We start from the raw sequence: 26,528 nt of genomic DNA, 5'->3' as shown, positions 1-26,528 counted from the left end.
GCCCGCCAACTCGGATTAGGTCGTTGTGTAAAAACGATCTTAATTTATTAAGCACCGGGGAAACAGGCAAGTCATTTTTAATATTTAATAACTCATCTTTAAAATGTTTGTTTTGGAGTATTTGCAGCAATTTAGTTTCTGCGTACTCCAAGTCAGTAGCGGTAAAACACGTAGGTTCGCGGCGTGGTAATAGTTTTAAAACCCTACATATATATACGATTATACTTCACACCTCAACCGAAGACGATTACTTTAGATTACTTGCAGCAGCACACGAGATGATGCTGTCTCAGTCACACTCTTTAAAGTCCTACCACTTAATAAACCTGAAAACATCTTCCTTCTCGCTCACTCACTGGCCGGCCGGCAGGGGCGCGCGCGCGCCTTCGTCATTACACGTTTTTGTGTTGTCGAAGTCACACGCGTTCGATATTTAAAATATTTTTTTGCCAGATTTAAGGAATTTACAGTATTTATTCGTTAAACATGGGGAAAAAACGGAAGAGATCAAGATCGAGGGATAGTAAACGTTTGCGCAAAGAAAATAGGAGGTTAAAGGAAATGCTAAAGCGTCGGCGGTTGAATTCTTCGTCGTCGGAAGTGTCACAGGATTCGCATGACACGCTAAATTCGCCCATTGAAAGCGAAAGAGGAGCGGCGGACGGAAACACGATTGTGCTTTCGCCTATGCATGCAGGTTAGTAAAATATTTTATTTTTTTTCATAAAAGTCGTTATTGTTCGTTTACCCGCACTTGAGCAATGTGACCGCGGGTTGCGATGTTGTATTCGATGGACGGGGCCAGCCAGCCGTCGCGTACTGTGCGGCGCGCGGGGCTCCACGCCGCCCGCCCAAAGGCACGTGCCCGCCCTCCTCGGGCTACCTTGTCGGGTCGGTTACCATGCGATCTTGTCATCCAGCTGAAGCACGCCGGGTAACCGGGCCAGGCCGCCAAAAAACGCCGCCTATTATGCTTTTAATTATCATTTTTATTGTGATTAATATTATGAAAGCTGTACATTTGCTTGGTTTAAACGCTGCTATATGAATATTTTACGGACATCCTAAATGGCTTGTTACGTTGCTGGTATCGCGGTACAAACATCCTATACGGATTGTTATATGTACCTACCCCACGTATATCGTGATGGGACGATCATTTGTCAACCTATATGCTTTGTCAATTATTATGTTGTTTACAATATGAGGATATTCTATATGGATTTCTCATTTGTTACAGATGAAGTAGTAGACACTGAAATAATAAATGAAATGGATGACAGGGAAACCGAAGCGGACCTAGATCCAGAAATACTTCAGATTTTGGGTGATGACCCATCTAATGAAAACAAATTCGGCGAAGATTTGCATAATCAGATACTGCCTAGATGGAAGCATATTTTGGCAAAGGGCCTTGACAAAGAAGTCAAGTCCGAACTTTGTAAACTATACTTGCCCCCAGAAAACTGTGGGAGTCTAAGGGCGCCCAAGCTTAACCCTCAAGTCAGGCGTTTTTTAAGTGAGCCTAATAAAAAGAAGGAATCTTTTAACGAGAGCAAACAAAATCAACTATCAAGTTGCCTTGCAGCCCTGGGAAAATCACTGAATATAGCACTGTCAAATAAAGGAAATGCAGTTCCGTAAGACATCATAAAGCCTCTTAGTGACGCAGGGCGTCTCCTGTGCGATTTTCACTATAGAGAATCTCAGTCGAGACGTTATGCTATCATAAATGTAATTAACAAAGACATGCGTGAAACGCTGAAGAACACAATGATTGATGAGTTTCTATTTGGAGCAGATCTGGCCGAACAGTTAAAACAAGACAAGGAGATAACCCGAGTCGCCATGGATTTAAGAACTCCTCGGCCTTCAAGACTACCAGCAGCTGGACAGGTACAAAGAGGAACTTTAAACTACCGGGGGGCGCGGGGTCCGGCCTCGGCAGCGCGCCAGTACCCCTCGCAGCAGAAGCCGCCGGCGTCGTCAGGCGCGGGAGCAGCGACATCTTCGAGAGGCCGGGATCACCGCCGCTACGAGTCTTCGAGCTGGAGGAAGCCCAACGGACGCGGACGGACAACGAGGCGGTAGCCTCTACCTCTAACCAGGAGTTAGCCCAGGTACCTAACATATCGATTGCTGGTAGACTGCGCTTATTTTATGATAAATGGCGTGCTATTACTAATGACAGCCTAATATTATCTTGGATTCTCGGTTATGAGATTCCCTTTAAGGATATGCCTATGCAGCCGTATGCTTCTAGAACTGCGAAGTTTTCTAAATCGGAAACTTTAGCTATTGAGCAATGTATTACTGCTATGTTAAAATCTAATGTGATAAATAGCTGTTCCCATTGTGAATTACAATACATTTCGCCTATTTTTACGGTTCCTAAGCCAAATGGGAAACATAGATTTATTTTAAATTTAAAGCAATTAAATAAATTTATTGAAACTTATCATTTTAAAATGGAAGACCACCGCACGGCTTTAAAACTTTTAGAACATAATTATTATATGGCTACTATTGATTTACAGGACGCATATTTTTTTATTTCAGTCAATGAAGCAGACAGAAAGATGTTGAGGTTCGAGTGGAACACAAATCTATATGAATTTAATGTTCTCCCATTTGGCTTATGCACGGCGCCGTATGTTTTCACTAAAATAATCAAACCTGTTGTTCATTATTTACGTTCAATGGGCTTAATGTCGGTTAATTATCTCGACGATTTTATGTGCATTGGCCGAACATACACCGAATGCTTAGAAAATATAAAAATAACAAAACAATTCTTAGAATCTCTGGGTTTTGTCATCAATATCAGTAAAAGCCAACTTATTCCGAGCACATATTGCAAATTTCTTGGTTTTAATTTTGACACTCATAATATGACACTAAATTTACCACAAGATAAGAAAATACGCATAAGGGACAAAGCCAAAAAATTCATTAAACTTAAAAAATGTACAATCAGACAGTTCGCGGAATTCATAGGTTTACTAACATCAGCATGCCCAGCTGTCCAGTACGGCTGGGTTTACACAAAAATATTTGAAAGGGAAAAGTTTTTGGCGTTAAATAATACAGATAATTATAATAAACAAATGATACTTCCATCACATTTAACTACTGATTTAAATTGGTGGGCAACACATATAATGAGTTCTTTTTGTCCATTTCGCAAACAGAATTATGTAAAAGAAATATTTAGCGACTCCTCATTGACGGGCTGGGGCATTGTTTGCGGAGGAGAATCAGCCAGAGGCAATTGGAATGAATCAGAGCTATCGCTTCACATAAACACTTTAGAGCTGAAGGCTGCATTTATCGGTTTAAAAATTTTCGCCGCGAAATTAACGAACTGCGAGTTGCTATTAAGAATTGACAATAGTACTGCAATATGTTACATAAATAGAATGGGTGGTGTGCAACACACACATTTAAATAATATAGCCCGTGATATATGGCAGTGGTGTGAAGTTCGCGGCCTATTCGTTTTTGCATCTTATGTAAAGTCACCTGACAATGTTGCTGATTACGGTTCACGTTTAATTAATGTCGATACAGAATGGGAACTGGCTGATTATGCATTTACCCAGATTGAGAATTGTTTTGGTATTCTTGAATTTGATTTGTTTGCGAGTGTACAAAATGCGAAGTACCCAAGATATTCGTCTTGGAAACACGACCCTGATGCAGAATTAATAGATGCTTTTACTTTTAGTTGGCAAAGCCTGAACTTTTGCGCGTTTCCCCCCTTTAGCTTAGTAGCAAGAGTACTACAAAAAATCTTATCTGACAAAGCAAATGGGGTTTTAGTGGTTCCTATGTGGCCATCACAAGCATGGTATCCCCTGTGGTCTAGATTAATCGTATCAAAAAAACTTGTATTTCAACCAAGTGAGCATCTATTATTCTCTCCTTTCAGGAACTATCATTCATTACATGCGAATCTTACCCTGGTGGCAGCGAGATTATCAGGGAATCGCTAAAACATCGTGGTGTTCCACCAGAATCCCTGGATATAGTTCTAGCATCTTTTGCAAAAAATACAATTTCTCAATATAATTCGAGTTTAAAGGCCTGGTGGAATTTTTGTATTAGGAATCGCATTAATGTTTATGAATCGTCACCAACAAATGTCTTAATTTTTCTGACTGAAATTTTTAATTCAGGCTGTGGCTATAGCTCTCTTAATACGTACCGTTCAGCATTGTCAATAATTTTAGGAAAAAAGGTTACTACAGATGATTGTATAACTAGATTTTTAAAAGGAACTTACAGACTGAGGCCACCTAGACCTAAATATGATTTTACATGGGATCCCTTGAATGTATTAAATTATCTTTCCAGTTATTTTCCATATAATAATGTAAGTGTAGCTGATTTAACCATCAAAACTGTGACATTAATAGCTTTAGCTTCAGCTCAAAGAATGCAAACTCTTAGTTTAATCAAACTCAAAAACATACAGTTCCAACAGAATTCAATTCTAATTAAAATACCAGATTTGATAAAAACATCACGACCTGGGACTTGCCAGCCACTATTAAATTTGCCATACATTCGAGAATCTCCGCAAATTTGTCCAGCGTTATCAGTTAAATCATACATCGACAAAACAAAAACCTTGCGCGGTGAACAGTCAGATGATCATCTGTTTATAAGTGTTAGAAAGCCATACAAAAAAGTGGGATCACAAACATTGGGTCACTGGGTTAAAAAAGCCTTGGAAGCAAGCGGAATTGACGTAGGCATTTTTGGCGCACACAGTACCAGGCATGCGTCCACATCGGCTGCTCACAGCGCAGGGGTTAATATAGAAGTGGTTCGCAAGGCAGCGGGGTGGTCTGATTCATCAAATGTATTCTTGAAATATTATAAAAAAGACCTACTTAGGCCGGATGCTAATTATGTTGAAGCAGTCTTTAATATTTGATTCAATGGGGAGTAACGCGTGTGAATTTGCCGCTAGGGGCGCTGGTGTCGACTGAGGTTAAGTGACATTTTACTTTTCATATAATTTGTTTGGCGGGCTTCGTGATAAATTATATTTTCGTTCATTTCCCTGTTGAAAAGTGATCTCTTTTCGCGAAATTATCGCAAATATGGATTATTTATCGATGAATGTGCACGCTTTGAAAGCTGAATTAAGGAAAAGAGGCGCATAAATAAGCGGTCTCAAAGAGCAGCTAATTCAGAGGTTAGTTTGTTTACTGTTTACAAACTTATTTTTTACGAAATGTATGCTTGTTTGCTTAGGTAACAGCTATGTTTTTGCTTTTTACAGACACCAAGACTATGACTGTAACAGTAACTTGGTTGTTAACGTAGAGGACAGCATCATACAACAAAATGATTCAGTGTATACTGTTGAGTGGCCTTAAGAAACTTTGTATAGCAGTGTAAACACTAAAAATGAAACTCCAGATCTAGATATTGTCACCAATGAGTAACTACTTTGGAATTTATGTACAGTGTACGGTGGCCTGCGCCTAAAAGTATACAGGCGGAGTTTTTAAAATAGCGATCCCTGATGATGAAGGGACCAGCTACATCTGTTATAAATCCGGGGATGTGTTGTGTGTGATGTGTGTAGCAGTGGTGTTTATGTGGATGTGCTTGAGCAGCATGTGAGCTTGAGATCGCTATTTTAAAATCGCCGCCTAACTACTTTTAGGCGCAGGCCACCGTACATACCATCGCTCTTACGGTGAATGAAAACATCGTGATAAAACCTGCATCTAGATTTTCGAACCCACCAACCTGCAGAGGACCAGTGTGGTAGGAAATGGTCCAAGCTTAGGAGTGGAGTTTAGACCTTAAGGCGGACATGGACAAAGGCTCCATTCGAGTGAGCCAGGTGCAGGTACTGACACCCCCACAAATAATAGAATACTTAGTATACTATACTACCATTATTAAGTTTCAACTAACAACTCAACCAGCATTCATTGTGTGGATTACTAATGTGTTATATTTTTTGTATAGCAGTGTGTTTAAACGGAGAGGATAAATAAAAGTTAAATCAGTGTGTAATTCTTTTATTTTTAGTGTATTTATTAAATGCCTAATCCTTATTTACATTATGTTCTTTCTGAAATTGGTTATAATGATTTTCACAAACACGAGATTATCGGATAATAATTATTTCACAAGCCACTGTTTTAGAACAGTTTTATCACTTGGTAACATATGTCCTCCTTTTCTTTCCCAATATAACGGATCTGAACAACATTGCGGCATAGTAACTCGATATGATGATAGTTATTTTATAATTAATAAGCTTATAAGATTCAAGATTTAAAAACTTTATTTGGCGCCAATTTGATAAAGTCGCCTTTGATAAATTTGACAGCTATGGTACCTCTTTACCTCAGTCGACAGTGGCGCCAACTGGTGAGCAAAAAAACGGTAGTCCCCATTGAAATAATAAGGCCTACTTAAAACTAAACCATTTATTGATATTGATATTTTTATAAGTCAAGATTATAATAAAGGAATACTAGTTTTATAAGGAATTACCTACTAAGTTGGTCGAGCTTTAGGCATATTTATTTCTATAGCTACGCATACAAAAATCTGATTAATTATAATCAATATAATTATATTATAATTATACATACGTTAAATTGTCGTTATTTAAGTTGGGTGATTTGTTTGGAGTTAAATAAAACCAACACTTTTTGTTAAAAATTCAATTCATTTTATTATTTCATGACTCTAAACATCTGCAAGTAATCTAAAGTAATCGTCTTCGGTTGAGGTGTGAAGTATAATTGTGAATTAAACGAACTTACCTTGTGAAGTTCGATTCCAATTATACGAACACCGAAACCGAAGACGATTACTGCGTTCCCACCCTACCCTGTTAAACCCCCTTAAAAATAAATTGAATTTTGTTTACTGGGGACTCTGAAACAATGACGAAGGCGCGCGCGCGCCCCTGCCGGCCGGCCAGTGAGTGAGCGAGAAGGAAGATGTTTTCAGGTTTATTAAGTGGTAGGACTTTAAAGAGTGTGACTGAGACAGCATCATCTCGTGTGCTGCTGCAAGTAATCTAAAGTAATCGTCTTCGGTTTCGGTGTTCGTATAATTGGAATCGAACTTCACAAGGTAAGTGGGCAGTTCTTCTTTTTAACCTACATAATGGATAAAAAATTATCCCGAATTTGAAAAAAATAACTTTAGCTTTTTGGTGAACTCTTATAATTTTTATGATAGCTACATTTCTATTCTATCGAAAAAGGTGGTTGGCCGCGAAGTTTAAGTATTTTTTCAAGATTTTCAGAACATAATACGTGGATAAGGCAAAGAAAATTACACCTTCGTCACAGAATCTTTTATTTTATTTTAACGAAATAGTCTTCGTCGATTAAAATGAAACTTTTTTGATACGTTAATAAACAAAATACCATTTTAGAAAACATATGAAAGAATGGATTTTTAGTAATAACAAAATATTTATTAAGTAGTTATTACCACTCTGTCACAATTTCAGCTAAAATGAAGCTTGTTTTTGCTATAAATATTTTTTCGCTACTAATTACAGTAAAAAATTAACAGCATAGACGTTAACATCAATGACTAAATTTAATATGATTTTTCCAAAGTTGCACTATTTATAACATAACATATAAACGACCAAAAATAAGTTGACTACCAGGAGACACCAATCGTTACAGAGTGGTAAACGATGTGACATAGTTGTTATTCTATTAAATATGCGGCAGCGTTTTGGAATAAAACAGTTTTATTTAAAAATAATAATTTAGTAACTTACATATAAATCATTATGGTTTCAAGTTAGTCAAAAAATTTACTGGAGATATCTTTATTATTAGTATAACTAATGAAATCACACTTGAGAACCTCTGGAGAGTGAAATATCCGTATTTCAGGAACTTAAAGGGCAAATTTGTTCCAACTACATAAAATAATGTTTATCTGCACAATTAATATTTTCGGCAACCTAAAATTTAAGTAACATAATGAAAATTACGTAATTTGTTAAAGTTTTAATCAGCCATATTTCGAAAATACAGCAGTGGCTCTTAGAACTTGAAAAAAATACTCTTTCCTTTTTTAATTACCTTAGAAGCTGGAAGGACTTTAATGTTATCATCAAACATCCGATAAATCATTCTCCACCATATTAAACAGTCTACCACATTCATCGTCTGTTCTTGAGAACAATAGCACAATATTAGCTTTTTCACTAACGAAACTTTTTATTAATGAAGCGCAAGTGTATTGGACGTTCCTTTCGCTTCGTACTTTAACCAAAACGTGTAGTTTCTCTTCAATTTTTCTTTGATGAATATTCTCAGGTTGGAGTGTTTGGTAAGAATGTGACAGATTTGTCGTGTGACAGAGGGGTAAAATGTGTTGCAAAGTCGATTAGCATTTAAACAGTAACATAAAGTGTAATATTCACATGTTGATTTCAAAGTAATTGTTATTACCAATGAGTAAATAACAAAATAATAATTTCATTGTATTTTATTTTAACAATTACCTACGTGACGAAGCTGTCGCCGAATAAACACACGCACCTCCTGTCACACTTTGCGAATGGCCGATACGCGGTGTCTGGATCTCAAAAGGGGAAATTCTACCAAGGGGAAAAGGAGACCTTAAACTCAGATCGATGGCAATAAGGACGAGTGGCTCAAACAAATATTTTAAATGGCAACCTACGTGACAGAATGTTACTACTAAAACATTAGGTAGTAAGAGACAAATTTTCAACAATTTTTTTAAATATTTCAGAAATCATTTAAAAATATATATTTTGTTTTACTAAATAGGTAATATCTTCTGGAGTTTAAATAATTTTTTATATTTTATGTTGTCATATATATTTTTTGTAACATTATCGAATATGCGCAGGATGAAGTGGCGGGAGACAGCCAAGATTCATATGAAATACTCCTCTGTCACGCGGATTTACCACTCGGTAACGTAATTTTAAATACAAAAATATAAATTTATATTTTTGTAAACGTGCACAGCCGTTGTGTTTTTAGTACAATGCACGCTGAAATATAAATAAATAAATAAATATTTGTAAAACTCATGATTTTTTCTTCACAACTGATGGAGACTAAGTTATGTAGGTTAAAAAGAAGAACTGCCCAAGTTCGTTTAATTCACAATTATTCGCAGGAGTTTGGTCCATGACGAGGAACGAGAAGCAGCGGGGTAAATACTACACTCGTCAGCAGGGGTCAAAACAGCGTGAACTAGGTTCCTTTGCTCGGGAACGACGTCTAAAGTGGAATCGTTAACTTCATCCAAGGAAGGCCACTGTGAAGCATTCGATGCTAGCCAGGACGGCCCGTTAAACCACAGCGGATGGGCTTTCAGTTTAGAGGGGTCGACGCCGCGTGACAGGCAGTCGGCCGGGTTGTCTGTCCCCGCGACGTGATGAAAGTTTTCAGCGGATACATTTTCATTTATTTTAATAACACGGTTGGCAACAAATGTTTGCCAACGGTGGGGCGGATTTTTTATCCAATAAAGCGCGACCTTGGAATCTGTGTAGGCGCGGACCTTAATTGGAATGCGGGAATTATACGTTTCAAGTACTGAGCGTAATAATTTCGACAGTAAAAGAACTGCGCAAAGCTCCATACGAGCAATCGTATGGGGCGGGGTGGGTGCTATCTTGGACTTCGCGCAGAGAAGGCGGACCACATTACCCGACGGAGAAGCGACGTGCACGTACACAACGCCGCCTTGCGCCTGCTCACTAGCATCTGCGAACCCTACCAAGGTCACCTCGCAACCAGTCGCGACGCTGAGACAACGAGGGATTTTTATCTCATTAAGCGCCGGCAGTTCGCGACAAAATTGTCGCCAAAGCCTTACTACCTGGTCGGGCGGGACTTCGTCCCAATCCACCTTCAGCTGCCATAGTTTCTTAATTAATAACTTAGCTACCAATACAGTTGGCGCGACGAAACCCATTCTGTCCCAAAGTCGGGCGATCGTTGACATTATGGTGCGTTTGGTACACACTGAGTCCAAATCAGGAGGGTCGATTTTAAAATAAAAGTCGTCATTATCAGTAGACCAACCGAGTCCTAATATTTTATGCTCTGTAGCCTTGTCGAATTCAACCTCAGTAGGTATCTTGTGCGAAGCGGGCAACTCATTGAGTGCGTATTGTGAATTACTGTTCCATTTAACAAGATCCCACTGGGCACCCTTGAACATTTGAATCAGCTGTTTTGCTGCGTCCACCGCCTCCTGTTCTGTATCAACAGAAAAGGCGATATCGTCCATATACAGGCAGGACGGGACGATCTCCGCCGCGCGGGGATACTCGGCGCCGTCATCGTCGACGAGCTGCTGCACAGTGCGGAGCGCGTGGAAGGGACTTGACTTTAAACCGAAACATACTCTATTAAATTGATATAGAACCAGAGGATCGTTTGGATTAAAACGATATATAAAATTCTCTGATAGCGTCTATCAGATTCGCGAAGCATAATCTGCAGAAACATCTGTTTGCAATCAGCGGTCATCGCTACAGCGTGTAGGCGAAAATTTAAAATAATTTTAAACAAGTCCCCTTGTAAATTTGGCCCACTGTGCAGCACCTCGTTTAGCGAGACACCGGATGAAGTCTTGCAACTTGCATCTAACACGGGGCGCAGCTTCGTGGTGGACTTGTCCTCGCGGAGGACACCATGGTGCGAGATTATATAGCTCGGGGACAAATCGTCCGATGACGCCTGCGGGGGAACGGTCAGTGGCTCCACATAACCTTTGGAAATATAGTCCTTAATGACGTCATAGTAAGCGGCACGAAGCTCGGGAGAAGCCTCGAGCTTCTTCTCCAAACACAAAAAACGTTTGCGAGCAATGTTATAGGAGTCCCCAAGTAAAAACACTTCTTTATCAAACGGGAGAGCTACAGTGTAACGGCCGGTCACGGGGTCACGTTCCGTAGTCGAGCGGTAAAAATGTTCACATTCAACATCCGTGGGGTGCTGAACGGGCGAGCCGGGAACTTCTTCCAGTTCCCAGAAGCGGGTAATTAAATGATCCATAGGCTGCTGTGGCACTATGGCGCAGCATGACGTCACGCATGCTGGGCGGGCGGCGAGCGCAGGCACGACTCCCATGAGTACGTAGCCTAGCACTGTATGAATAGCGGGCGGCCCCGATGGTCCACTGGAGACCACGTCGTCGGGAAGAATCAAATGTGGAAGCAGCGAAGCACCAATCAAAACATCGATTTTGTTGGGCGTAGCGAAATGGTCGTCTGCCAATGCTATTTTATTAAGATATGGCAGGGCGGTGGAGTCGACATAAGCGGTAGGTAAGTCGTCAGTAATCTTATCAACAACTAAAGAATTGATTTTGTATTTTATGTTACTATTAAAGCGCGAGAAAAACTGTGAGTCTACTGTCCCGTGGGATGCCCTCTCCGTTCCCCCGAAGCCCCTCACAGTAGTACGTTGAATGGTATTCTGCCGTAACCCCAAACGATCACAACATTCGCTGGTAATGAAGTGACTTTGCGATGCAGAATCCAGCAAAACTCTTACAAATTGTTTATTACCCTTACTATCGTACGTAGCTACCATAGCAGTAGCGAGCAAAACAGTAGTAGGCGTATTACATTGCGGCGTACTACTTTGAGCGGCAGCGGCATTAAGCACGCAAGGACGCGGAGCAGCAATGAACGTCGAACACAACGCGACGTCCGCTTGCGCGGGAACGGATGATTTCGCATCAGCTGGCTGTGACGTAAGCGATGCACCGCCGCCGCCGCCGCCACCAACCGAGTCAATGACCGCGGCGCGCGGTGGCACAGTGGTTAAGTTCTGTAAAGCGGGTGACGGATTCGACTCTCGATTAAAATGTAATAGCGAGTGGTGTTTTTGTTTACACACTCGGCATCCCGAAGCGGACTGACAGGAAGCAATCTTATGCTTCGTACTTAGGCAATTTATACAGCCATTTAAATTCTTCGCGGCTTGAAAACGCTCGTGAGGAGACATTTTATGGAATTCGGGACATTTGAACAAATGATGATGTACAATGTTTGTACATAAGCACTTGTGAGCGGAATTAGAGTCGACGGTACTAACGTACGCATTGTAGTGAGGCGGCGGGTTTTTGTTATTAGATCTAGGGCGAACAGCCGATCGTGATGCTGATGCAGCGCCACCACCGGCGGCCGCAGTGGTCGGTGCGCGCTGTAATATTTTAGTTTGATTATCCAAGAACTCAACGAGCTTATCAAAGGTTGGAATTTCAGACTGATTATTATTACTATTCTCAAAAGTACGCACGGTATCAGGATCTAATTTAGTTAAGGCAGTTTGCAAAAATATGAAGTCTTGTAAGTCTGTTAACTTTAGATTCTTTAGGGCGCGTACTGCGTTAACAACGAACGTTACTCGCAGAAATCGACGACAGCGGTTTGAATTCCATTAATTGTTGTAAATAGGTAGCTGCTAGCGTGCGCTTATCTTCATACCTATTTACTAGGGTATCAAATAACGTTTTATAATTTTCAGCGGAGGGCGTAATGCCCGCACAAGCGGCCTGGGCCTTGCCTGTTAATTTACCTAGCAAATAATGAAGTTTCTCATGATCTGAGAGGGACTTATTGTCGTGAATGGTAGATTTAAAATTGGCATAAAATAGTGGCCATTGGCGAATGTCACCATTAAAGCTCATCAACTCGATAGGCGGTAAATTAATTTTACTTTTTTGTGGAAAACAATCATTATTTTGGGTAGTTTTCGTGACTACGGTACATGACGCAACCAAGCGTTTTACGCGACAATACAGCTGTTCGAAAGAAACTAGCGATTTATAATCTGGCTTGGCAGTAGGGTCATTGGACATTAAACAGCTGTTGTACTGATCTAACACTTTTTGGAAATCTGAACGAATTATATCTACATTAATACTCGCATCGAGAAAAGCTTCTCTCTCCTCGTTCCATTTATTTATTTCGGTAGATAAATCTAACGCGTATTGTAAACACTCGAACAAAGCATTACGTTTTGCTTGCAGTGTCGCGAGTTCATAATTATGTTGCACCGAATCTTTTTCATTATGCGATTTTGATGCTTTCGACATCGTGAAGTCGGAAAATAAAATGAAACAAACAAATTAAACAATCACAGGAATGTGGGTGTACAATTGGAATGATAACTTGATAACGCGATTGAATATGGCGCCGCGCCGGCGCGGCGGGCGCGGCGGCGAGTGAATGTGAGTCTACCTTCTTATGCCTATTATTGCAGCAAGCGTAAAAATGCGTGACCTATTTAAGTACAGTAGCCCTAACTACTAATAGCGGGATAATACTTTATGTGTATTTGAAGCGAGATGATTATATGATTATTACGTTTTTGGAAAGCGTACAATGTATGTCGATAAAAAGCGGTTAGGTAAATAACCTATGCAGTGCGCCGCGTGCGCACTAGCTTAAGTTCACTTTTTGGCTTTGAAATAAGCTAAAAGGGGCGGTTTTCTCCTAATAGGTGACCTAATAGGGGCGGGGAAATAGTAGGGTAACAGTACCGGTTATCGGCCACTTAAGCGACTTGTTGACTTCAGAGTTAATTTCTATCATAATGCTGTGTGTCAAGATTTTCCAAAAAAATATCATTCGATCTTTCAATAGTCTAGTTTCATAAAACCTAACGTTTATAGACGTAGCAGTGATACATAATTTTCAAAAAAATATTTTTCGTAAAAATAGCAAATATACCGGTTATCGGCCATTTTACCCAGTTATCGTCCACGAGTGCACTGGTTATCGGCCACCTAATTCACAGTAGAAAAACGAGTTTTATTCAGTAGTTCAGGGTTTATGAAATAACAAATTGAAATCTAAAGTCAAACAAATAGCTACTCTTGGCATTGGCATCGATAAACATTATCGGCCGTTTTATTATCTAATGGCCGGAATCAGGTTTAATTTTACCTATTTTCTGCCGCCCGCTATTTCAGACGGCCGGAATTAGGTGTAATTTTTACCTATTTTCGGCCGCTTTTTCGACGGCCGGAAATAGGTTTTGTTTGAACTGGTTATCGGCCGCTAAACATTCGTTATTTTTTTAAGGTCATATCTTTGAAACTATGAGGTATTCTGGCGGCCGGAATCTAGTTGTCAATTCACAAAATTATAGCTGTTCACTAATATAATGGAATCTATGTTAGTGCATTTAAGGTTTCCGCAATATAGGCAAAATTTAATGACTACAATATACCGGTTTTCCGACCACCCGGCCGGAAACTAGATTTTGGAATAAATCGATAACCTATTGTCCGACCACCGAAAATATTACAAATTATGAAAAAGTTTGTTAGTTTGGGCACTTGAATATTGAAATTAAACATACTTTAATTCACACAAACCAATTCAATCACTTATAAAACAGTAGGAACACTTAAAAACTTACCTCTGAAAATCAGTCCACCTGCTATTTTTTCTGCTAAATTTGCCACGAATCTACACACCAAATTTTGAAATGGTGACTGAGGGCTAAGTTCGCAAATTTCGAGGTCATGCCGTTGGATTATGAACCGTGATGTTCGCCCGGGTCGAATGGTGCGAAATTAGAAAGGAGATGTCTCAATACTATCCTATTATTAAAAATAACGTGCGAAGTGGCCGGAAAGGGGTAGTGGCCGGCAAACTGGTACGTTTACCCTAATCGCGGGTCGAAGGACCACATGGTAACGCCGCTAAGCCGGAGTCCCTTCGATAGAAAAAAAATAAAAGAAACTACAGCAAGGTGTCTCACCGAGGGAAAGGGTTGATGAAGTGTCGTGCACCTACCTGGTCGCTGGAGGCAGTTCAGGAGACCAGGAAAAGGCGGCCGGCTTCCAGACCCTCGCCTGGCGCCACGTGCTCGATCGATCAGAGATCAGAGCAATCCAAAGCACTGCAGCACTCAACACACACACTGATATTCTTCGGTTAGCGGTTCAAATTCAAATTCAAATTCAAATCATTTATTTATAAAATATTATTTATACGTCACAACTCACAAATCATAATTACAATCACAAAATCATAATCACAAGTTATACTTATTACATTTTATAGATAGGTACATTAGCTAATTAAGTATGTAATATTATTTAGGTAATTACAATTTAATTTTAATGTTAATTTATAATGTAGTAAAAAATACAGTAATTAGTAATTTTACAGATAGGTAGGTACAGGTTGTTATTGCAATTTAGTTGGTAGGCAAGGTTGGGGTCACAGAGGACAACGAGGCAGGGAAGTCAGTGAATTTATAAATAGGCATATTAACCAATATATTTTTAAGTTTTGCAATGAAAACGGTTTCAGATTTTGTTTCTTTTACGTTATCAGGCAGTGCATTGTATACTCTGGGAACGAGAGTGTTAATACATTTATCAGACTTGGCCAGCCTAGTCGCGGGCGCGATCAGCTGGTTACGCCGCCGGGTGTTGACCCGGTGAAAGTCTGCTTTAGTATTAAATTTGTCAAGGTTACGCCTTGCGTATTTCGCAACTTCTAGCGCGTATAGGCACGGTAGTGTTAGGATGTTACAGTTTTTAAATAATTGTTGAGCGGGACAGTCCCATGGTTTGTGAGCAATTATTCGTACGGCACGTTTTTGGAGTCTTAGTATCCTTTCGGAGCACGCCGCATTACCCCAGAGGTCAACACCGTATGATAGAATCGAATGAAAATATCCGTAGTATGCTTTTTTCATATTTTCATTAGACAAGCTACGAGCCAGACGGGACAGCGCGAAGCACGCGGAGGCGAGACGGGCGCACGTGACGTCAATGTGGGGCGCCCAGGTGAGGCCGGCGTCGATCACGAAGCCGAGGTACTTCACCTGGTCCACCTGCGGCACCGCCACTCCGTTGCACACCACATTTAGGTCATGTCCCCTGGTCCTTCTCAGTTGGAAATGAACAATGTTCGTTTTTTCTATATTTAGCAGCATTCCATTTGCGCTGAACCAGTCGTGTATGCAGGCAGTGACCAGGTTTAATTTGTGTTTGAGCAGAACATAGTTCTCAGCAGATACAATCAGGCAACCGTCGTCTGCAAACAAGACATATTCGGCGTGCTCAGATGCCGCTGTTAGGTCGTTGACCAAGATTAGGAATAGGTAGTTTCCCATAGTAGAACCCTGCGGCACCGCGCAGTCGCCTATGGTTCACCACGAATAAAGAAGAAGCGGAAGACTTTAGCAACTAGCCAATCGTCTATTTTGAAAATAAGTTCAATCGCGAATAACTTAGCGCGACGGCGGCCATGAATTCGTTTTCGGAACTGATTGTCTGTGGGTGGCGCAGACAGTGTTGCCACACGTAGCGTTGCGGTGCACGACATAAGCGGAAATAGGGAAAAAGGATTTTAGGATCGAAACCTTGCGAAAATTATGAAAGTAAATATATTAAAAGATAGGTGGCGACACCAGTGTCTTTATTTATGTTTTGGTCCTGTAGAAATTGTGCCATTTTCTCATGAAATTGACTCCAATTTGCTTTTTTAGTGTTATATTTTCTAGTGCTATTTTTTGTGTTTGTAGTGTCCGAATCTTTGTTAATTTTGATTTTAAAAGTTATGGCATTATGGTCTGCAGTGGTTACTGTTGGATCGACTCTCCAGTTTTCCACAAGAGCAAGCATTTCAACAGAACAAACGGTTATGTCAACTCGACTTTGGTATATTTTGCCTCCCCTTATTGTGTCAAACGTTGGCTTGTCTCCTTTATTGAGAATGTTGAGGTCTAGCTCCTCCAGCACTCCCGACACCTCTCTTCCTCTTATATTTTCGGTCTCGCTTCCCCACCATGTGCTCCACGCATTCACGTCACCGCCTACCAGTATATTTTTAGCTCCTGTAAATCGCACCACCTCGCTCAACTGATCCAAATGTGCACTGAGCGCGCATGTGTGGGCCCCCGCAGTGGCCGCAAAGCTCTGTTGGTTCCTTACAAAGTTTTCGGCCATGTCCAAACGCCAGACACTTTGTGCACTGCACTAGCGGTGACTGATCCATGACCGGTCTTGTTTGCAGGTCTATATGAACTCTTCCAGCCGTCGTCAACCTCTGCCAGAGCTTTGGAGACACCTGGAGTACCACGTGGTTCTCGTGTGGGTTCCTTGCTCTTCGTCGATACCGTACTGTGGCTCTCAGCTCATCCTCGCTTAGGTCCGAAGTGACTTGTTTTTTTTGTGACCTAAGGGAGTTAATGATTTATTTATTTATTTATTTATGTATTAAAGATACACCAACAGCATACATATTATTACAGTTTTAAAATATACATCGAAAGAAGGTCTTACAATCTAATACGATATGCCAATTACAGGCGTATACAACATTTTAAAATCAACATACCTTAAAAATTAATAATTAATAAAATTAAAATTTTATAACAAAATTAAAGTGTTAACTTAATAATAGAATTCAAATTTAAATGTGAACAAATATTGCAAATCCGTTATTTTAAATTAGGTACTAATATCATACTATAGTTATACTTAACTTAAACTGAAAATAGTTGCAGTATTCCACTTTGGAACTTCGGTAGATTGTCACTAAAGATATCTATATTCGGAAGCTTAGTACTAATTTCGTTGTACTCCTGGCAAATTCTGTTAAATGGAGCGTGCAAACCAGTATTTGTTTTACAAGTACTAATATGAAAGATTTTATTGATTGGTTTTCTAGGAAGATTATATGGCACTGATAGATTAATTTTCTCGAAAAGATGAATACAGCTAATTTGGTTTGAAATAATTTTATGTAGAAATACTAGATCCTGTACAATACGGCGGTCACGCAGCGTGTGCATGTTGAAAAAGTTTAGACGCTGGTCGTAGGTGTTCCTGTGCGATATCCCAGTAGAAGTGAATGCCAAGTATCTGGTGAATGCCCTTTGTATACTTTCAATCCTCTGAGAGTGCACCGTATAGTGAGGGCTCCACGCCACGCTGGCGAACTCCAGGTGACTGCGAACTAGCGCGTTGTAAAGAAGTATTTTAGTTTTGTTATTGTGAAAGTCCCTCGAATTTCTCTTTAGAAACCCTAGCATTTGAGCTGCTTTTTTAACGATATTATCATAATGAGAACTGAAACTGAGTTTGCTATCAATGATAACACCGAGATCTCTTATTTCACTTGTTTCTGTTAGTTGAGTGTTGTCTATTGTGTAAGAAGATGAAAGAGGACATTTCTTTTTTGTGAATTTGATGAAGTAGCATTTACTCACGTTTATTGACATATGGTTGTGATCGCACCAGTCTTTAATATTGTTTAGATCTTCTTGAATAAGTTTGACATCTGTTATGGAGGTTACGGTTTTATAAATTTTTAAATCGTCAGCAAAAAAGGAGAAATGGCAATGTTTAATTTTGGTGGTAAGGTCGTTAATAAATATTAGGAATAAAAGAGGGCCCAAGTGCGATCCTTGAGGAACCCCCGTTTTAGCATGATAAGGTTTAGAGTCGAAGCCGTTCACTAACACTATTTGTGGTCTGTTTGATAGGTAGGACTCAAACCACCTCAGTACATTTCCACTAAAGCCGACAGATTTTAACTTATGAATTAGTAATGTGTGGTCTACCATATCAAAGGCCTTGGAAAAGTCAGTATAAATGGCGTCCACCTCCTTGCCTTTATCAATTTCATAAGATACATCTGTTATAAAGTTAACAAGATTAGTTTGTACAGAGCGGCCTTTTATAAATCCATGCTGATAATCGGACAATATTTTACTTATCTGAGGAGAAAAAACATCTAGTAATAGGGATTCAAAGAGCTTAGAGAAACAAGATAAAATAGAAATAGGGCGATAGTTTTTAACTTCTACGTCATTACCGTTTTTAAAAATTGGAACAATTCTTGCATTCTTCCACTCGTCAGGAAATTTCCCATCCAGAAGAGAGCGGTTGATAATCAGGACCAGTGGTAAGGCAAGCAAATATCCACAACGTTTAATAAAAATAGGTGGTATACCATCAGGACCCGCGCGTTTATACATATTAAGCAATTTGATTTTTTTACATATATCAGACTCTCTAAAACTGATGCGGTTGAAGCATATTGAGTTATTATCAGGATTTTGTGATATATAGTTGAGGGTACTTTGATCTATGGCACTACTGGTTCTATAGATAGATGAGAATTGATCTGCAAATAAGTTTGCGATTTCAGGTCCCGTGTTGGCAGAGATGTTATTCATTTTCATTTCAGAGGGCAGCGTGGATTTATTTTTACGTTTGTCTTTTATAAACTTCCAAAAAGTTTTGGGATTGTAGGAAATAGCTTTCTCTATTTGCATTTTATATCTATTGTAGTCATTTTCTAATAAATTGTGACTCCTTTCCCTTAAAATATTGTATTAAAATTTATCTCGTGGGTTCTGGTAACGACGATATTTCTTACGAATTTTTTCCTTCTCTCCAAGTAATCTAATTAAAGCTAAGCTGAACCAGCTTGGGTACTTACTTTTACGAGGGATGCGTTTCGGAACATATTCATCAATAATATTGTTAATAATCTTGTAGAATACTGAAACCATTTCATTAATATCATTACAGTTATTTAGCTCAGTGTGCCAGTCTATAATACTTAAATGAGATCTTATCTTAGTATAATCAGCCTTATAGTAGTTGTAATCACTACGAACACATGATGTCGTCGTCAGTGTTGTAGCTCAGAACATTATTTATGATTACCAACGGGTTTTTGTTAACTGCTGTCTCCACTTGTAATGCTTTGCCAGATGTCTTAATTTTTTCCGTAACCTTCTGGGCTTCTTCCTTCGACTGACAGCTAAGAACCACTTTTTGGTTTTTAGCCTTTCTCACTTTTTGAATTTGGAAGCCATTTTCCCTTGGTTGGATGGCCTCCCTTATTTTAGTGAGGATTTGGTCACTCGTATCGTTACCCTCATCAGACGAAATTATGATAGAGTGACTAGGTCCATTACTGGAGATAGAGTGACTAGCCTTAGACTCCAGTGGAGCGGTTCTGGGTGAACTGGCTCCCAAAACCTCTGCGTACGAGGGCTTGAAGAGCGGTGGTAGCTCAGTCGGGTGAACGCCCGCTTCTCAATCAAGAGAATTCCGGGTTCGAATCCCGGCGCTGACATGTACCAATGAGTTCTTTTAACTTAAGTACAATGTATACCATCGCTCTTACGGTGAAGGAAAACATCGTGAGGAAACCTGCATATCTAGATCTAGCACATCTAGATATGTGAACCCACCAACCCGCAGTGGACCAGCGTGGTGGGAAATGGTCCAAGCTTAGGAAGGCAGTTTAGACTTTGGGGATATTTTATTTTATTTTATTTATTTTTTATTTTATTTCTTTATCGGAGGGGTTGGTTTGCTTTCTGCCTCTTTATCTATTGGCTCTCTATCTTTTTCCTTCATCACTTCGCTCTCCTTTCCTCTTCCTTTGTCTGTTTCCGAGTCTTTTACGAGCTGGTATAGGCGCTCTATCGTCTGTGTCACTTCATTTTTTATATCTGTCCTTAGATTTCGCGCCTTTCCCAGCTGCAATTTAGCGCTAGTGAGGCATGCCCGGGCCTCTGAGGTCCTACTCTTGTACTTGGGCTTGGGCGAGATTGCTGTTTCAGCCGAGAGTTTTTCGGCTCCTTCACCGGTTAACCCCTGTGTCAGTGGTGACATAACTTTGCAGGGAGCTGCCGCGGCAACCAGCGCCGCTCAGGGGGAAGGGTTTGAGGAGCTTTGGCTCGGGTTTACAGCCTCCCACTCACCAATGCTACGTCGCACGTGTGAAGCCCGCATCTGTCCGGCCTCTTGAGACTGAGAATTTGTTTCTTTTTTCTCTGCGCTGTTCGATTTACGTACAGGCGTGCGGTGTCCGAACATGATTCGTTCTTTAGGAACGTGTCAATTTGTACAATTAGTTTGTATAAGTTGTAAAATTTATGAATAACAATGAAATATATAGAGTAAAGTTTATTACAGTGAATAATAATAAACAGTTTTTAACCCGTCAATCAAAATACGGACAAACAATAATTTTATAATGTAGAGTCTTTGCTCTCTTTAGCAGAGCGGGTCGTTTGCAAACTTATAATAGTTGACAAATCAGAGAAAAACTAAAGAATTAAATAAAATCTAAATAAAACTCTTGTAGAGTGAGTAATACTGACTCTAGGTCAATTTATCAGGGCTCAATAAAGCTCTGTATCAATATAAAGAACGAAAACTTAATTAGCACATTTAATTAAAAAAATATATTTGAAGATAAAAATAAAAAACTCTATGTAGAGTCAAGGTCTATATTCTGGAAAGCAGCCCTGGCCCACCCGAGTGTAGGACCGAAAACCGCGCCGAGATTGGATGACGGGTTCCGGAGATAAAGCGATTTTAAGATTTCCAATATGGCGGACAAAATGGCCGCCAGAGAATTTAAATATCTATAACTCCGGATCCAGATGTCCCAGAGCAACGCGGTTTTGGCCAGAAAGTATGGGTCAGTGCTACCAATCCGAATCTTGTGCAACCTCTAAATAAAAAACTTGCTCTATGTAGAGTCAAAAAGTATAAAATATTGTAGAGCATGAAGGATCAGCTATAACAAAGAAAACCGCAGCTCAATACGAGTATTCTGTCAAAAGTTACTTAAATCCAAAGAAATTCAAAATGGCGTCCAAAATGGCCGCCGTTTTGTTAACTTTGGATTCTATGGTCCAAAATCACCCGAGATTGGGCTCAATCTGTCGGGCTTGATGAGCCGCGTTCAGTACAATTGTCAAAATAATTTTAATGTACGGTTTATCACGTACAATCGTACACTAGATTAGTTAGTAATAACATTAGATAGTAATAATGATGCTGATGCACGTAATGCACATAGTTAAATACCGTAATAAGATAGAAATAAAGCAGTGATTGTATAGACTTGTAACAGGCGTCTTTCACTCAATCTCCATCACGACCCGACCTAAATACTGTAGGGGGAACCTCTGTCTCCCCTACATTTAATATGTTTAAATACTTAATTAAATACAAAAAACAACAATAAAATACATAAAATATATAAATAATACACAAAAAACTAAAAAAAAATATTAAAATTTGTAGTATCCCTAATTGAACTTCAACAAGTTTTGTCAGGTGTAAATTGAGTCCCCACACTTAATATTGGGGGTACCACGTAATACCTAAAATTTTAATAAATTAATATTTCAAAAAGTAGAGAACAGATTTTAAAAATTTTTTGCTCAAATATAGAGTTAATTATGGTCTACTTAATAGTGGTCTCAGAAGTATATGTCATAGATCACTTGGGCAAGTTATTGATTTTTGAAAAAACTTAATTTCTTAAAATGTCTGTTGCTCTACCAAAAGTCAAAATTTTTGAAAATAAAAAACTGTTTTGCAACTTGCCGGTCTTGTTCGTTGATTTTGGAGTGTCAGGATTGGCCGGTCTTGTCGGGATCAATGACCTCGTGGCCACGTGGAAGTTGTTTTTTTGGCGTTTGTACTTAGAAGCTTGGCGCCAAAAATCTGGAACTTGGCAGGATTGTAGAGGTCACCGATGCGGTCCAGGGCGTACCAGAAAAAGTAGGGGTCGTCGATCGTTTTCGGCCGGCACGCAGCCGAAAAGGTTAAATTTATCACTTTTTCTCACTTCCTACTTTCACTTTTTGGAAAAATATTTTTGCACAGCAATGTATAGCACTCGGTTGCCCGCACAATTTGACACAATTTTTATGAAAATCGCACTATTTTTACTATATTTCGCGATTTTTTAGGTGCGGAGCGTTGCAAAAACGATGCGTCCCGGACGGCGGCAAGAATGCAACTGGGTTAGGTTTTTTTTTTTTTTTTTTTTTTCGTAGGGAGGGGAAATCCTAATGGACACCTGACAGCCCGTACTGCCAGGTAGTGTCGGACTCTCACCGACTAAAACCCCTCCCTTTCTTGTTTACCCCTGACGTAATCAGAGACTTTGTGCAACTATAGTCTTAATTTATCTTAATTCTACTTAGATACTATGTCGGGTAATCGAGCTACATTTATTTAGTACCTTTTGCTTTTAATTCAGTATTATTTACTTTTTTTTTTTTTTCATTTTGTTTTGTTTTGTGTTTTTTTTTTTTTTGCATTTTGTGTTTTATCTTTCTTATTTTGACTTATATACTATTTGTTTTTATTTACATCTTATTTGTAACATTATGCCAACACTTAATATTATTATTTCATATTTTTATCTAATTCTAATAGTACTTTATTTATGTTTAGGTTTCTTATCAACTACTTATACAGTTTTTAAACTAATGGTTATTTTATCCTATCTATGCAGAATATATGGCTCAGCATATATTTGCATAATAGCTTACTTATTTCTAGCTATAACTTTATTTGCTATATTTATACAATATTCTAAGAAAGCCTGACGTACTTCCTTGTTCATTATTATATGTTTGGCATTTTCTGCACTCAGAGTTACACCTGCCCTTTGCTCTAGTTCGTATCTCGAGAACCCGTACACGGGACAGTCAAATAGCAGATGCGGTATGCTTTCTACCTGTTGTGGGTCACAGGTACATGATGGGCTCTCCTTGCACTTGAATCTATTCAAGTACTCAGAGAATCCACCATGTCCTGTCATAACCTGGGTTAGTACATTGTTAATTTCAATTTTACGGACTGTCCTGTATGCATCTATTGCGTCTGGGAAGAATATCTTGGTGATCGATGCAGTTGTACCTGACTTGTACCTCCGGTTCCATTCTGCAAGCGAGTCCATGCGGATTTTTTGCTTGACGAATGAGACCGGGCACTGTTCGTAGTGGGGTTTGCGTTTCAGGGTTTTGGCAGCCTCTTTGGCTAACTTGTCAGCTGCTTCGTTTCCCTCCAGCCCTGCATGTGCTTTAATCCAGAATAAGTTCACTGTCTTATTCTGAGATTTGCAACAGCTCAGGTTGCTTCTTGCTTCAGTTGCTAGAGGGTGACGAGTATTGTGGTTGACAATAGTCTCCAGAGCTGACCTCGAGTCACTGAATATGCCGAAGCTCGTCTCCTGACGGTCCAAAATCACCCTCGTAGCCTTGCATATGGCCAGTAGTTCGGCCTGGTAGACCGTGCAGTAGGGAGACAGTTTCAGACGACCGAATGGCGTAGTGGTTAGTGACCCTGACTACTGAGCCGATGGTCCCGGGTTCGATTCCCGGCTGGGGCAGATATTTGTTTAAACACAGATATTTGTTCTCAGGTCTTGGATGTGCCCGTAAAATGGCAATAGGCCCGCCCCCTATTACATTGGGACTAACATAACACTCTGGCGAAAATTGGGTGCAGCAATGCACCTCTGCCTACCCCGCAAGGGAGTACATTAGTACAAGGCGTGAGTGCGTGTGTGTGTGCTTGGCAGTTGTGGGCCTCCACCTGTTGCTGGTCCACCAGGTTAATGAACTCCAGTTCCATATGTTCAGCTGGATGGGGAGTCTCCGCATACGCAGTGACTAGTTCGACGTCCCCTTCACCGTGACTCTGCTCTGGGTCTGTGCCTCTCCTAGCCTCGTAAAGAGCTGCTGCTTCCTGTATGCGAATATCTAGGGGCAGTATGCCAGCCAGTAGGAGTGCGGAGTTTAGGGACACGGTCCGGTATGCTTTTGTCAGCTTTTGTGCAAACCCTCTTTGTACTGCATTCAGGTGCTTCTGTATTCCCAGTTTCTTAGTCGCCGGTGCCCAAGCGCTTGCGGCATACATAATAATCGGCTCTTCAGTAGCCGTGTAAATTAGTCGTATGACTTCCGGATGAAGGCCCCAGCTGACTTTGGCTGCTCTAGACAGCTGTTTATAGATGTTGAGGGCTTTTTTGCAAACCTCTGCCACATGACTATTGAACGTCAGTTTGTCGTCTATGGTTAGCCCAAGTATTTTGATCTCCTTGGAGAATTCTATATCCACACCCCCCATGCTCAGTGCTGGGGTGCCGTATTAAAGCTTGTTTGTGATGATCATTGCCTTAGTCTTTTGTGCTGCAAAGTTCAGCTTATTATCCTGGCCCCATCTCTGCACATGGGCGAGGGCAGCATTTGCTTGACGCTGTATATCTAACGCTCTGTCTGCGTCAAACACCAAAACGACGTCGTCTGCGAAAGCCTGGCAGTAGTCGCCCCGACGGTCCAGTCCTTTTAGCAGTGGGTCCAGAAGAAGGTTCCACAGGGTCGGACCACCAATCGATCCTTGCACACATCCCTTATTTGTGCTCTTGGAGTATTCCTGACCGCCATACCTAACTTTGACCATCCTGTCGTTTAGGTAACTGTACATAATCCTTTTTATGTTTGTCGGGCATTTCTCCTCAGACAGCCGAAATCTGATAGCGGGCCACCAGGCATTGTCAAAGGCTCCCTCTATATCCACCGACACCATCACCACTAGCTTTTTCTCCTTGAGCTTTCCGCGTATATAGTTCACCAGGTCATAGAGGGAGTCCTCAGTGCTTTTTTGGGGCATAAAACCGTACTGTCTTGGACTCGTTTTCGGGATAAGGTGCCATTTTAAACGTCCGACGAAGATTTTTTCCAAAATTTTTCCCATCACTGGCAACAATCCAATGGGCCTATAAGACTTGGGATTCTGGTAGTCATCTTTCTCTGGTTTACGAAGGGCTACTACTGTGGCGATTTTCCAGATCTTAGGGAATAATCCCAAGGTGAGACACTTGTTGGCCAGTGATAGGAAGAATTTGGGGTTCCTCAGGATGATTTCACTGCATATGTCAGCAGTCAGGCCGTCCTCTCCTGGTGCTTTCTTTGGGTTGAAGCTTTTTACAGCAGCAATCAGTTCAACCATAGTGAAGGGTGGGTCTAGTACTTGTCCCTCGATTGCTTCCTCCTGGCTTGCTAACAGTCTTATCCGCTGGTGCTCTGCGCTGTCAGTAGCTTCCAGATCAGCAGGGTAAAAAGTCTCAGCTAGAACCTGTGCAGAGTCTTTCAGATCAATGTCTTTCCCGTTTTGTACAAGAGGAACATCTTCGTGTCTTTTGGTGGTCCGTCCTATAACCCTGTATATTCCCTCCCAGAGACCTTCCTTGTCCTGTTTCCCGCAGAAGTCTTTCCAACTGTCGATTTGTGCCTTTTTCGCTTCGGTTTCATATGTTTCCTTGGCTTGCAGGTATTCTTCCACTACTTTAGCTTTACGTACTGGAGCTGCACACTTAATCCTCCGTTTTTTAGTAACTGTGTCTTTTTTGAGTTTATCAAGTTGCTCGGACCACCACGGCATTTTAAATTTATTGTTCTGTTTGATTTTCGGTAGTTCATCCTGGCAACATTTTATTATTAAGCTATTAAAATTTTCAATAAGGTGTTTTAGATCTAATACGGTGTTGATGTTTGCTAAAGATTCTAAATTAATGTGGTTATCCGTTTTTAATTTCTCCAGTTTTTCGTAAAATTGTTCCCAATTAACGTCTTTGGTTTTGTATATTCTAGTCGTTATTTTTACACTCTCTCCTTTTGATTTTTTAAGATTAATTTTGAAAG

The 26,528-nt window shown here is 40.2% G+C and overlaps 1 protein-coding gene and 1 pseudogene across 1 annotated transcript; one reads left to right on the top strand and one right to left on the bottom strand.

Annotated features, from left to right (window-relative positions):
- The first annotated feature begins 1,247 nt into the window (after positions 1-1,247).
- LOC125491288 lies at positions 1,248-2,535 on the top strand (annotated as a pseudogene).
- A 20,833-nt stretch (positions 2,536-23,368) lies between these two features.
- On the bottom strand, positions 23,369-24,954 carry LOC125491245. The gene is made up of 2 exons (XM_048632760.1): positions 24,400-24,954; positions 23,369-24,106 (listed from the first exon to the last, which is right to left on the bottom strand). The coding sequence occupies exons 1-2, from the start codon at positions 24,952-24,954 to the stop codon at positions 23,369-23,371; spliced, it is 1,293 nt and encodes a 430-aa protein (XP_048488717.1).
- Positions 24,955-26,528: the final 1,574 nt, after the last annotated feature.

This window comes from Plutella xylostella, chromosome Z, assembly GCF_932276165.1.
Source record: "Plutella xylostella chromosome Z, ilPluXylo3.1, whole genome shotgun sequence".
NCBI classification, from domain to species: Eukaryota; Metazoa; Arthropoda; class Insecta; order Lepidoptera; family Plutellidae; genus Plutella; species Plutella xylostella.
This window is presented reverse-complemented; position numbering and strand designations above follow the sequence as displayed.

Coding starts and splice junctions, on each gene's coding strand:
- LOC125491245 (XM_048632760.1), bottom strand. CDS start 24,954: ATGGGGGGTGTGGATATAGAATTCTCCAAGGAGATCAAAATACTTGGG. Junction 24,107..24,399: donor TGGAGGCCCACAACTGCCAA/GCACACACACAC, acceptor ACGGTCTACCAG/GCCGAACTACTGGCCATATG.